Below are 13,601 nucleotides of genomic sequence, written 5' to 3' on the forward strand. Positions count from 1 at the left end.
TAGTTTGGATTTCAATAAATCTAATCAAAATGTTTTCAAAGCAATTTTTCATTATTTTCATAAAATTTTGATCCCATGTTCTATCACAAATTTGATCAAATGTTTATCGCGGTTTTGTTGTGAAATTAATCAAATGTTTATCGCGGTTTTGTTGTGAAATTAATCAAATGTTTATCGCGGTTTTGTTGTGAAATTAATCAAATGTTTATCGTGGTTCTATCATACATTTGATCAAATGTTTATCGTGGTTCTGTCATACATTTGATCAAATGTTTATCCTGATTCTATCATACATTTGATCAAATGTTTATCCTGATTCTATCATACATTTGATCAAATGTTTATCGTGATTCTATCATACATTTGATCAAATGTTTATCGTGATTCTATCATACATTTGATCAAATGTTTATAACGGTTCTATCCTACTTTTGATCAAATGTTTATCGTGGTTCTATCATACATTTGATCAAATGTTTATCGTGGTTCTATCATACATTTGATCAAATGTTTATCGTGATTCTATCATACATTTGATCAAATGTTTATCGTGGTTCTATCATACATTTGATCAAATGTTTATAACGGTTCTATCATAAATTTGATCAAATGTTTATCATGGTTGTATCATACATTTGATCAAGCGTTTATCGCGACTCTATCATACATTTGATCAAATTTTAATATCGCTTCTATTCTACTCTTGATCAAATTGTAATCTCGATTCTATCCTAGACTTGATAAAATTTTAATACTGGTTCTTGTATCAGATTTTAATCCCTGTTCTATAATATACTTGATCAAATCTTATTCCCTTTTATCATTCATAAAATATAAATATTACTTTATCATTACCTTGATCAAATTTTATACCCAGCTTCTATCGACTTTCTGCTCAAAATACAATCACGATTTATTGTTCTTTCCATCAAAATTTAAATGCAGAATAATCGGTGTTTTAATTCAATTCCGATCCTGGTAGTATAAAAGTGTTGACTAAATTTCAAAATCAGAAAGAGAAACCACGATTTTATGCAATTTTAATATAGGTTTAGTCCGTGTTTTAGTCTAATTTCATTTATAACTTCATCAATACTTTGATCAATTTCAAATACTAGTTTGTTTAAACTGTTATTTTTAATTAATAAAGTAGCAACGTGTTTTTGTGCTTAAGAAATAATTTTTAGTAAGGGGAAAAACCTATAAATTTTCAATTAATCAAGGCATATATTTTTTAGAACAAATCCTGTTCATACTGAATGAAACTGATTTCAAGCTTCAAGAAAATTTTATTCAATTCAATTATCAAAAAATCGGAAACATTATGGATATTCAATTTCTGGCATTTATCTCTTCTCTTCTTAATTCACTAAGTTTGTTTCCTAGTGTTCGCACAATATCTTTTTTACATTCTTTCCAGTTTCTTTTAGAAGCGATATCCAAAACGAAATCTGATATCAAGCATGTTAAATAGTGTTAAGTAACATATTATCATGCTATACTTTTAAAGTAAATTTTCAAGTGACCCAGGTTCAAGAGAAAGGAAATGTAAGCGAAAGTTAAGGGACCTGATTATTGTTATATGTGCCTTTCGATTATAGCAATATAGCACTAGTAGAGATCTGGGTGCACGGCACCCGCCAAGTTGTCGTGCACTACCAGCAACCTTTACCCGAAACATTTCAGCCTCATTTTGACCCCCTCTTAACTCGGTACTGGGGAATAGTACACCACTCATATTTGCACCTCAAGGGCACAGTGTTAATCCTAGGAAGTCCTCCAACTTCCAGCTTTCTAACTCATTTGGTTTCTGTGATAATCCTATGTGAAAATGACACATTATGAGACTGACTGACTGACACATCATCTAAACCTCTAGGGCATTTCCGGTGGTGCTAGAATGATGAAATTTGGCATACTAGTACCACTAAGCATACAAGCAAAGGGAAAAGTCCCAAAAGCGGGAGTTTCCCCCTTTTAGCCCCTGAAATGGGGGTTTAAAATTAGAGTCATCATCTAAACCTCTAGGGCATTTCCGGTGGTGCTAGAATGATGAAATTTGGCATACTTGTACCACTAAGCATACAAGCAAAGGGAAAAGTCCCAAAAGCGGGAGTTTCCCCCTTTTAGCCCCTGAAATGGGGGTTTAAAATTAGAGTCATCATCTAAACCTCTAGGGCATTTCCGGTGGTGCTAGAATGATGAAATTTGGCATACTTGTACCACTAAGCATACAAGCAAAGGGAAAAGTCCCAAAAGCGGGAGTTTCCCCCTTTTAGCCCCTGAAATGGGGTTTTAAAATTAGAGTCATCATCTAAACCTCTATCTAGGGCACTTCCGGTGTTGCGGGAATGATAAAATTTGGCATACAAGTAGGACTTAGCATACAAAGAAAGGAAAAAGTCCCAAAAGCGGGAATTTTCCCCTGTTAGCCCCTGAAATGGGGGTTTTATAATTTATATCCCCTCGCAATAGGACATTATAATTTAATTTTTTCGTCTTTTAATATTAATATTTTTTACTAATATGATTCTTTCGTATTATTGCAAAATTTATGTTTTTAACATAATGTTTTAGTAATTAAATTTTTTACTCATTTCCTTTTCATTTCGTCTGAAATGGTTCTAAGCGTGTTTTGATTCATTTAGTTTTTCTTAAATCTATTCTGTTGATTAAAAGTGTTACTTGCCACAATATTGTGTTCTTCGAATAGAAATACGGTTAACAATTATCACAGCCTGAGAAAAAAAAAAGAAAGTTGAAAAAGGCAAAGCCAAGTAAAACTCTTGGAAAGAACAAATAAAAATCTAAAAGTACAAATGTTTATTTCACTTCATAATCCTACTTCTATAATTCTACAAGAACATGCACGTACAAAAAGGAGTGAAATCTCACCAAAAACATCTCTGTAAAAATATGCCAAGTTGTTTGGCCGTAAATAGAAGTGAGATCTAAAATACGGCCAAGTTATTATCTCCAGGTGAACCAACATTTTATTCGACTTAAAACTTCTCAAGAATGTTTTTCTGACTTGGCCATTAGCATTCCAAACTTGCATCCTTCTTCTTTGCACCCGTGAAGGTTAATAACGGAAATTACAAGTTTAACCACAAAGGCTTATCAAGAATATTTAACCAATTTGATTTAATATTTTAATTTCGATCCATATCTGGAATTAAACGAATCCTTGATATGCAAATGGCCAAGTCAGAAAAACATTCTTGAGAAGTTTTAAGTCGAATAAAATGTTGGTTCACCTGGAGATAATAACTTGGCCGTATTTTAGATCTCACTTCTATTTACGGCCAAACAACTTGGCATATTTTTACAGAGATGTTTTTGGTGAGATCCACTTTTCATGAAAGGCTGAAACGTTTCCAGTACTCTTTCGACGTCACAGATATATTTTTTACGTGAGATGGTGCCACTCTCTCCGCTATCAGACCCAGAGTTTAGACTGGCGAGAAGCTCGAGACGCGTATAGGATTCCCTCACGTCACAGTGATGTCACAAAACGGGCGAACAAGCTCGACAAGACAAAATTGTTGATATATCGAAAATGAGTTTTCGTGATTTTTCAGTGGATTTTAAAAATAGAAACTTCGGTTCAATTATATTAAAATCTTGATATTTTGAAAGTAGTGACTTGAAAGTGTAACGTAATGCCATAAGTCTATTATGTAAGGTCCCCATAGTGCTAGTATTATTTAATACTTCAAAATACAGACTAGGTCCTTCTCGCCTTAGCTGTGACCCAGCAAAAGGGTGTGAAGGGAAACGTGGCTTATGAGAGCACAGATTCCTTTTTAATTTTGCGCGTCCATCATAGATGGCGCTCAGAATTGATAGATTTATACGGGATCTTTCGTGTTTATTGTTTACGTGTGCGACGGTGCGAGACAGGCAAGGGGGCTCGCGCTTACTTGTGTGACGTCACACTAGACCTCAGCTTGGCGAACGCTGGCATAGAAATCAGGGCGCGTGCTTTAAAATTTTGTAACTATAACCTTAATTATTCTTTAAACTGCGGTAAATTGAAATTTGGGTTTGTTTAATTACTATTTACTGATGCTACTTGAGGAAAATATAATTTTTTTGAACTAAAGTTGATGGAAAATTGACAAACAATTATTAGACTATATGGAATTAACATTCAAGAGTCGCCGGAAAAATAGTTGCCAGCCGTGTAGCCGCGCAAAATTTTAATATTGCCTCGCTGAAGCCATCTTGTTGTATTAAAAGAGAGAGACAATACCTCTTGTCACGTTATTTATGGACCACGAAAGAAAGTTATTTTGGCATTTTTACCCCACGGTTATACATTTTAAATAAATGAGTTTGTAGACGATGGCACGGCCAACCGTCCCGAGGCCTAAAAACCCCAACGCCCGCTACACCATGCAAGACAAAACTAAACAGACTAGATGTTACTGAATAGAGGTATGACCTACTGTAATTTCCTACCTTGGTCGAGTTGGGTAAGGGTTGCGGGTAGAGGTGAAGATCGCAGTGTGGAAGCCTGAAAAAGGCTCCAGTTTCTAAGGGGTTTTGTCCCTCTCCATATCCTTCGCCCTCCCAACCTCAACCCTTTTACAAAGGGTGCTTGCTTACAGCAAATATAGTTTCGACCCATACTTATAGCGGGAGCATTATAAGGCTATGTTGATATTTAGTTCTATTTTTAGGTTTAGCTGTAGGGTTTTGGCCCATATTTAAATCGATATCCTATAAGGAACACCCGTTTGTCTTTGTCGTTTTCTGTCAGGTGCACGATCCGTTCGGCGTGTCACAACGCTTCGAGTATTCCCGGAGATCAAAGTTCGCCGCGTTGGTTGTCCCTGGACACCCAACAATGCATCGACTTCCAGTCCATTCAGCCGGAACATCTGCCAATCACCGAAATGGCCGTGGTGAGTTTTCTGACGAATTCCTAGGCTATATAGAAATAGTATAGCCCTTCCACTACCACCGAACAATAAATGTTGTATCCGATTTCCGAGACATTGCGCCCAAACTCCCTCATCCTTCGCGGTCAGTCGACTTTGACAGTAACTCGGAACAGAGCGCTCCCTTATCCGCGTTACTGAAAGTTACTGTCAACTTCTTTTGACGAAAGAGACTAAGTTGCGGAAGTCTCAAAAGATTTGTTTCCTAGCGATTGTTTGGTTTTTCGGCTCCAACGGACAAAGTTAGGCCTGATTAGACCAATAACATTAAAACCTAAAAAACAAAATCCTGAGCTAAACATTTTTTCTAAGACTCCACTGTATTTCCCATAATGGCCCCATTCACATTGGCGGGTTCATGTGGATTGAAAAATAAAAGACCCTAAGCTCGTAAAAGAAGCACGCACGAACTTTGTAGTTCTACGAGGACTAGCGGTTAACGAAGCTGTATGCTTTGCGAACCCATTAGAGTGAACCTAGAGGAATACCCCTTCCCCCTTTAAACAGTGCTTAGAGTTTTGCGTGGCCATGATATACGAGATTAATGGACTAGAAGCCAATGTGACAGATTGGTGTCTATGTGGAATAGACGGAAGACCAGTAGATGGTGGTGTTTTTAGAAGCTAGGGTTGCGGATTAGTGTCAATGTGGATTAGACGCAAGACCAGTAGATGGTGGTGTTGTTAGAAGCCAATAAGTACGAGATTGGTGTTTATGTGAAATGGACTTAATACCAGTGCATGGTGGTTGTGTTAGAAGCCAGTAAGTACAGATTGGTGTCTATGTGGGATAAACGGAAGACCAGTATATGGTGTTGCTGTTAGAAGCCAGGGTTGCCCATTGGTGTCTATGTGGTATAGACGGAACACAAGTAGATGGTAGTGTTGCTAGAAGCCAAGGTTTCAGATTGGTGTTTATGTGAAATAAAAGCGGAAGACCAGTACATGGTGATGTTCTTAGAAGCCAATGTGTACAGATTAATGTCTAAGTGAGATAGACGATCTTCAGGATTTTAAAAATCAGGCTCGTTTATTAAGGAGCCTCCCTAACCAGACCGACGTCAACTTGGAAATAAATCACACTGTTAATTTTTGTCGCATGTGGACATTAAAGTCCTAAATTTACGGCTTATTCCAAGGGGAATTTTTCACAATGCACGCTTGCAACACAAAGAGCATTGCTTTTAGTTTTCTAACTGCGGTACAATAGGGAACAACAAAACAAGTTCTATCGCGATGTCCAGCCGTGTGTCCAGAGTGTCACGTGATTAATCCTCCCCCTTCTACGCTTCACCTTCTATTGTCAGATTGAACTGGTCATCAATCAACTGCCCGAGCTTCCCGCGGGGGCCCATTACCTCTGCGTATTTGGAAACGGTCATCCTGTCCACGCCGAGGTCACTTCTAAGGGGTTGGAGTGTAAAACTCCTCAACTGGGAGAAAGGCCCCCGATTCCTGATGACCAAGGTGTGTGTGTCATCTATGAATTTTTTTTAATTTGCTATTTTTTTAATTTATAACTAAAACAAGTGTCTTCTATTATTACTAGATCACGTGGTGGTGGACCTTGCAGTACGTTCCAGCGAAACCAAAACCGATTTTCTACATCGTCCATTCGCCTTTTACGATTGCACTAAACATCGGAAGTAAGTGTTGATTTGTAACAAATTGTGTCTTTGATAACTAGTAAAATTTGAGATCCTGACTTAGTACATTATTTAAATTGACGTAAATCAAATCAGAGGAACATTTATTTGGAGTAAAATGTAATGTTGCTGTCACTAGTCTGATATCACTAGTAGCATCTGATGACAAAAGCAATTCAATAGCGTATGTGCGTTGACAAAAGCAATTCAATAGCGTATGTGCGTTGACAAAAGCAATTCAATAGCGTATGTGCGTTGACAAAAGCAATTCAATAGCGTATGTGCGTTGACAAAAGCAATTCAATAGCGTATGTGCGTTGACAAAAGCAATTCAATAGCGTATGTGCGTTGACAAAAGCAATTCAATAGCGTATGTGCGTTGACAAAAGCAATTTAATAATTATATACATTTTGCAACACCAAAAATTATAACATAAATGCGTTTGAACATATCAGGGTTGGCAAAAATCCGGATTTTTCTTGAAAAAGCCACTGGTATGGTTTTTTGCTGGTTTAAACCGGATTTTATTGGATTTATCTGGCTTTTTTAAACTACTCTCTAGTGCTTAATTTTAGCACTTCTTTTTACATTTAGTGCGCTAGTTGTCTTCTGCTAGGCCGTCTAATTGAGAATCAGTTTTATTGTACATAAACGTTGATAAAACTATAGACATTTCCCTTAGAGATGAGTAGGGCCCCTGATTTAATCGGGATTTTCAATCCAACCCGACCCATACCGGGTCGGAAAATCCTATGTCGGGTTGGGTGAGAAAATTACTTAAAATATTTTGCTGGTCGGGTCGGGTAGGGTTATCATAAAGTCTACCCGGGTAGACATTTTTATTATCTTCAATAGGGCAGGGTTGGGCCCGGGTAGGCTTTTTTGTGATCTTCAATAGGGCAGCTAGGGTCGGGCCCGGGTAGGCTTTTTGTGATCATCAATAGGGTAGGGTCTGATAAAGATTTTTCTAAATGCGCGGTCCGACCCAACAATATAGCGTTGCGAAAAATTCAACTCAGTCTCACGAGTTTCGGGTGGGTCAGTGGGAGGAGGGCGCGTCAAACTAACCCACAATGTATGGGAATCGACCATTTCGATGAAATAAAGAGGTAAAGACATGTGGGTCAAACGTTTCCTTCCATCTCACTTTATGGTGCCTGCGCTGTACTCTATTATTATATTTTTTGAAAAATCCACTGGATTTTTCATCGTGGTTTAAACCGGTTTAATCCAGGTGGATAAAACCGGACTGGATACCAGCGTGCCAACCCTGGAACATATGCACCGGCATTAAACCGTAATTTCGCACAGCACATTGATTAGTTGTTTCCCAAAATATTTGACCTTCAATCCAACCTTTTTAACCCTAAATAGATGTTCGAGTTGCGTTACGAGCTCGTGGGTGTGTAATTGGTGTCTTCACGACAATTTATGTACTCACAACGCCTCAACGTGTAGTCAAACAACCAATATGACGGACGTAAGTCTTATCATTACTATTAAGCCTTTATTTTTATTAATCAAAACTGTCTTTGTACACAAAGACGCGAAAAAGTAAGAGATAAGTGTAGAAAATTAATTGTTTGAAGAAACAGATATTAAAATTTTCATTTTTGAAGACGTGATTATAAAACATCAATTATTTGAAAAAATTTCTTATCTTAGTTTTTTTCACCAAAATTCCTTAAGTAAAATATTTTATCCTTAAACATATGCATCATTTTAAAAATAGAAAACGTATGCATTTTATTTTGTTTTTAAAATTTAGAGTTAGTTTGAGTATTCGGGCCTATAAGGAGAATAAAATGGGCAGAAAATTGTTGATAGCAGACAAAATAAAACAAGCATGAAAACTTAACAAAACGTGTTCGTTTATTTTAAAGTTTTCGAGGTTTCAAAAATTGACGTGTTGTATATCTCTCAAAGCTACAGATCCTTTTGACTCTAATAACTACATCACAGTCAAAGGGCGAATGTAATTTTCGGTTCGCAATATTTTCAATTTTGAAACATAAAAATAAATACTTCTAGCTCTATTTTTCAGGTATCCGAGTATTTGAACTTCCTCGAAGCAAATGTTTCTCGAAAATAAACAGTAGTATCAAGGTAGTTTCTCTGAAATTTTTGTGAAAAAATCTAAGATAAGAAATTTTTTCAAATAATTGATGTTTTATAATCACGTCTTCAAAAATGAAAATTTTAATATCTGTTACTTCAAACAATTAATTTTCTACACTTATCTCTTACTTTTTCGCGTCTTTGTGTACAAAGACAGTTTTGATTAATCTATTTAGGCGCGTGCATTGCGTTATATTTCCTACATTGCCTCCTGTATCTATCAAGGCCCAGGCATTGTGATATATTTCCTTCATTGCCTTCTATATCCAACAAGGCCCGTGCGTTGTGATATATTTCCATCATTGCCTCCTATATCTATCGAGGCCCGTGCATTGCGATATATTTTTGAGAACAACAACCAAAATGGGAAGCTCCTCTCAGAACCATAATAATTTGTTTTCTCTGTTATATGAAATGAAAATATGGATAATATTTTCGGCAATTCGATTTGAATGGCTCTTTCTGATGTATCATTCTCTCAGCACTGTTCATAATGGACAGGAACGTAGAGATTCGAGACACTAGGAATTACGATAGTGTTTCAAATCCTCTGTAATGAGGGCTTAAAGGCTTGGAGTGAGTCGAAAGATAAATACACATCCTATTTTTTAGTTGTACCATGCGTACCACAATGTTGCCAGGCGTTTATTGAAGGATGCTTGGGTACTAGTACAGACTGTTACGTCTACCAAGTTTCCTAGCATCCAACAATAAATAGGATTCATAAAAGCCAGTGTTACGCGCATGTCATGGGTCAAGTCGTTAAATATATCGACGCAGTTAAATAGCTGATGGCATTATTTTATCCACTTTCTCATTGCGTTTCGAGAGGAAGTTCAACTTTGGCACGGACGACAGATGGCGCTCTTAACCTTCTACCCCCCAAAATCGCTGTTGTCTGCTCGTTTTCCCCTTCCGCGTTTTTTCGTTATAAACTTATGATTTAACGAACTGTTAAGATAAAATTTCATATTTCCTAAGACAGATAAGCTTCTACTCCTTTCATCTTACTCCCAGTTAGATTTAACCTTGTTAAAACATAATCAGATGAATTTGAGTTACAATGTCGTAAAATCCTGTGCATACAGTTACCTAGGAGTGACAGAGACATTTTTAACGATGCCTAGAGATGATTAACTTAAGCGAAATTGTTTTACGTTTGAATAAAAATACCGCTTCCAGTAGTGGGTTTATAGTACTCCTTGTTTGTGTAAGATTAGTGAAGCTGTGGAGCGTAATCATGGTAAACGCTTAAAAATATATATTTTCAATAAAAACACCGCTTCCACTAGTGGATTTATACTCCTTGTGTTTGTGTAAGATTAGTGTAGGTGTAGAGAGTAATCATTATAAACGCTTAAAAGTATAATTTCAAAAATGAAGAATATAGAACATTTATTTTGTATCAAAAATATTTTGGTGCTAAGATTGCTTTAGAAAAATCCAAAAGGCTAGGTATTGGTAAAAAAGACATGTGTAAGCGATTTGTAGATGAGATAATGTTTTACATGTTTTAAATGAGGCTAAAACTTCCACTATTGTGTCTAAAAAAGTGATGGCAATGTATATTTTTTAAATATGACGGAATTGCGGTTGATATGATAGCGCCCTATTTGCGAAAAAAACCTTTTTTTAAACAGTTGAATCACTCTTTGATAGAATTTCAAGAAGTTAAGCGTTAAATTTGCTCGATTAATTTTGTTCGGAAAATAATATATTTAAGCGCTACGTATTACTGAAGGAGATTGATTTTGCCAATCTTTGTGAGTATTTAACAAGTTTAATAATTATTTTGGTCAAGTGGGAGCCTACTTTATGTGTGATTGGGTTGTGGCTTCCATGTTTTGGGGACATTTGCTTTTTGTGTGGCGAGGTATGATTCAGCTTTGATATGGACAAATGTTACAAATCATACTGGTAGACTAAGAATACGGTTGGGGTATAGCGAGAGAGTAGAGTTTCCACAGCAATTGAGAGATATTGAAAAGGCTTGAACAATTGACTATTTTAAAATTGAATTCCTGCACTTGCAAAGAATTAAAAAAGCGATAGATGCATATATTTAGGTTGTTTAAGGGGTAGTGATAGTCATCTCCACTCGGAGAGGTAATATTTTGGCTTTCCCAACTTGTTCATATTTACACTTTTTAATCCTTGAAGACAATGCAAATAATATATAATTAACGGTGAGGTGTTTTTGAGTGCGAAGAGACCATTTTATGAATAATAAAAGTATTTCACTTTCATCTGCGTTTACCAGAAAAAATAGTATTTTCTCTTTAAAAAAACAAAAAAACAAAGGTTTTATATCTTGGATAGCAGCCAAATTATTATGATTTTTTTCACGTTTCGATAAATTTACTATCAAATTACTTTAAAAAAAATATGGAACTGCCAATTTTACTGGTTTTCCTCGAATTTGTCTTAAATTTTCATACCTCTTTGGGTGAAGTAACGAAAAATATACGAGCTCATTTTACCCGAGTTGATGTTAATTTAGCAATAAAACATCGTTTCACGTTGTCACAGTAACCAAAAGAAAATTGATTTTAATTCGGTATGTATTATCCCAATAAATCGCTTTGATTAAATACTAAACGGCTGATTTTAATTGATTCAAAACGTTTTACAAAGTGGTTAACATAAAAGACCAAAAGAAGTACAGATCAAGAGCTTGTTTATTAGTTATTTCTTTTTTTTTTTGCAAAATTAGATCAATTACAATTTTTATCAAACTAAGTTAATTTGATTCAGAAGATTCAGTGCTAGATGTTTCGATATCTTTGCGGTTTCGGTGCCATGTGATTTCAGAGCTTATAAGTTTTTTATAGACATTCAAAAGAAATTAGAGCCACAAGGTTGCGTTAAGTTAGATTATTTGTCTTGATAATAATTTAAACCGAATTTGACCATGAACTGACTTTCACGTAACAGGTAAATTTGACCATCCGATCCGTCAAATAAGAATTTTTATCATTGTTTGCGTATTTCAAAAGTACAAATGAAAGTTTATGGTGATAGAAATTAAGTTCAAATTCAATGATTAAATTCGAGGGGTTGGACGTTTAGGAAAAAGTGTACGGGATTTCGAAATCCAATTTGATTTCGTCGGATTTCATTTGATTTCGTCGGATATCATTTGATTTCGTCAGATTTCATTTGATTTCGTCGGATTTCATTTGATTTCGTCGGATTTCATTTGATTTCGTCGGATTTCATTTGATTTCGTCGGATTTCATTTGATTTCGTCAGATTTCATTTGATTTCATCGGATTTCGTTTGATTTCGTCGGATTTTGTTTCATTTCAGAATTCGATAAAATCCAATGGAGTTCATCGAATTTTGAGAATTTTTCCCGTGATTCCGTCGGATTTTACTATTTTAACCGTGATTTCGACTGATTTTGCGATATTTCCCTTGATTTCGTTGGATTTTGAGGTTTCTTTTGATTTTGGATTTCGTGAATTTTTAAATGGATATCACGATTTCTTTACTGATTTTGTGATTTCGCTTCTGATTTCGTGATTTCTATGTTGATTTCGTGATTTTTTTACTGATTTTATGATTTCTTTACTGATTTTGTGATTTCGTTGCTGATTTCGGATTTTTTTGTTTGATTTCAAAATCAGCATTGATTTCTTAAATTGGATTTCACGGGTAGCGTACGGGATTTCATGAATGAACGACCCCTCGATTAAATTTCATCTGAATAATGTTTGACCGGGAAAATTTCTAACACAGTACTGATTCCCTCTTTTTTCGGGCTAACCCTCATACATCGTATTACTATTTTTCAATTGAACCCGTTTTTTTACATTTCCATAGGTGCATGAGATTCATTCATTCTACCCGAAATGGAACCTTTTAAGAAATTCTACCCTGGATTCAAGAAAACATTTGTAATCCTTATTACCATCAGCAGTATATCATCAGCATTTGCGTTGAAAGGCATGTTGGTGAATGTTCCTTATAAAGTTTATGAAAACGATAGCTCAGTTTTGAGAAACTGGAAGGAAATAGAAGATAACTGGCACAATGTGTTGAAAATATTGTTGGACTTCTCGTGGAATATAATGAACGATTCAATATCCAAGGACAATATGGTATCTGAAAGATGTAAATCAGAAATAAATCAAGTCTTCTTGAATGCCAAGGAGCTGAAAGTTTGGGCACTAGAAAGTAAGTAAGATTTTCAGTTATCGTGTTTTTCTGATATGAAAACCAATTCTATTATACCAAAAGTACATAGAGGGTTCATTATAGGCTTTGGTCCCATTGAACCGAATTCCCATTCGACAGAAGGGGGTTTTTTTTGGGGTCCCATTCGATCGAACGTAGCCAAAGGTGCGATTTTATTATAGTCCCATTGGACCAAAATTCTATTGAACTGGAAGAAGACATACTGTGTGGTTTTGCATTAAATATATTTTTAATTTCAAAACTTATTATTGTTAAAATAAATGTGAGTTGAAAATGTATTACTGCACTCCTCACCTCACCTACCCTAGCCTAGCCTAACCTAACCTAACCTAACCAAACGTAACCTAACCTAACCTAACCTAACCCAACCCAACCTTGTTTGGAGGTAAAAAGATTATTTATATGAGTATTAAAACAATTTATTAGCAATAATAGAAATATTTTGGAAAAGATGTCAGATAATTAATTGGAGAATATTTTGTAAAAGGTGGCAGCTAATTAATAGGAGAATATTTTGGAAAAGGTGGCAGCTAATTAATAGGAGAATATTTTGGAAAAGGTGGCAGCTAATTAATAGGAAAATCTTTTGGAAAAGGTGGCAGCTAATTAATAGGAGAATATTTTAGAAAAGGTGGTAGCTAATTAAAAGGAGAATATTTTGGAAAATGTGGCAGCTAATTAGTAGGAGAAT

General features: G+C 35.5%; 1 protein-coding gene across 1 annotated transcript; it reads left to right on the top strand.

The window, feature by feature from the left end:
- Positions 1-4,209: 4,209 nt before the first annotated feature.
- Positions 4,210-12,897, top strand: LOC149621242 (plexin-B-like). The gene is made up of 5 exons (XM_089854737.1): positions 4,210-4,910; positions 6,253-6,412; positions 6,495-6,591; positions 7,967-8,072; positions 12,580-12,897. The coding sequence occupies exons 1-5, from the start codon at positions 4,902-4,904 to the stop codon at positions 12,895-12,897; spliced, it is 690 nt and encodes a 229-aa protein (XP_089710863.1). The 5' UTR covers positions 4,210-4,901.
- The last annotated feature ends 704 nt before the right edge of the window (positions 12,898-13,601 follow it).

Source organism: Phalangium opilio, unplaced genomic scaffold, assembly GCF_054372755.1.
Source record: "Phalangium opilio isolate 3A_F unplaced genomic scaffold, DU_Popi_V2 ptg000209l_1, whole genome shotgun sequence".
NCBI lineage: Eukaryota > Metazoa > Arthropoda > Arachnida > Opiliones > Phalangiidae > Phalangium > Phalangium opilio.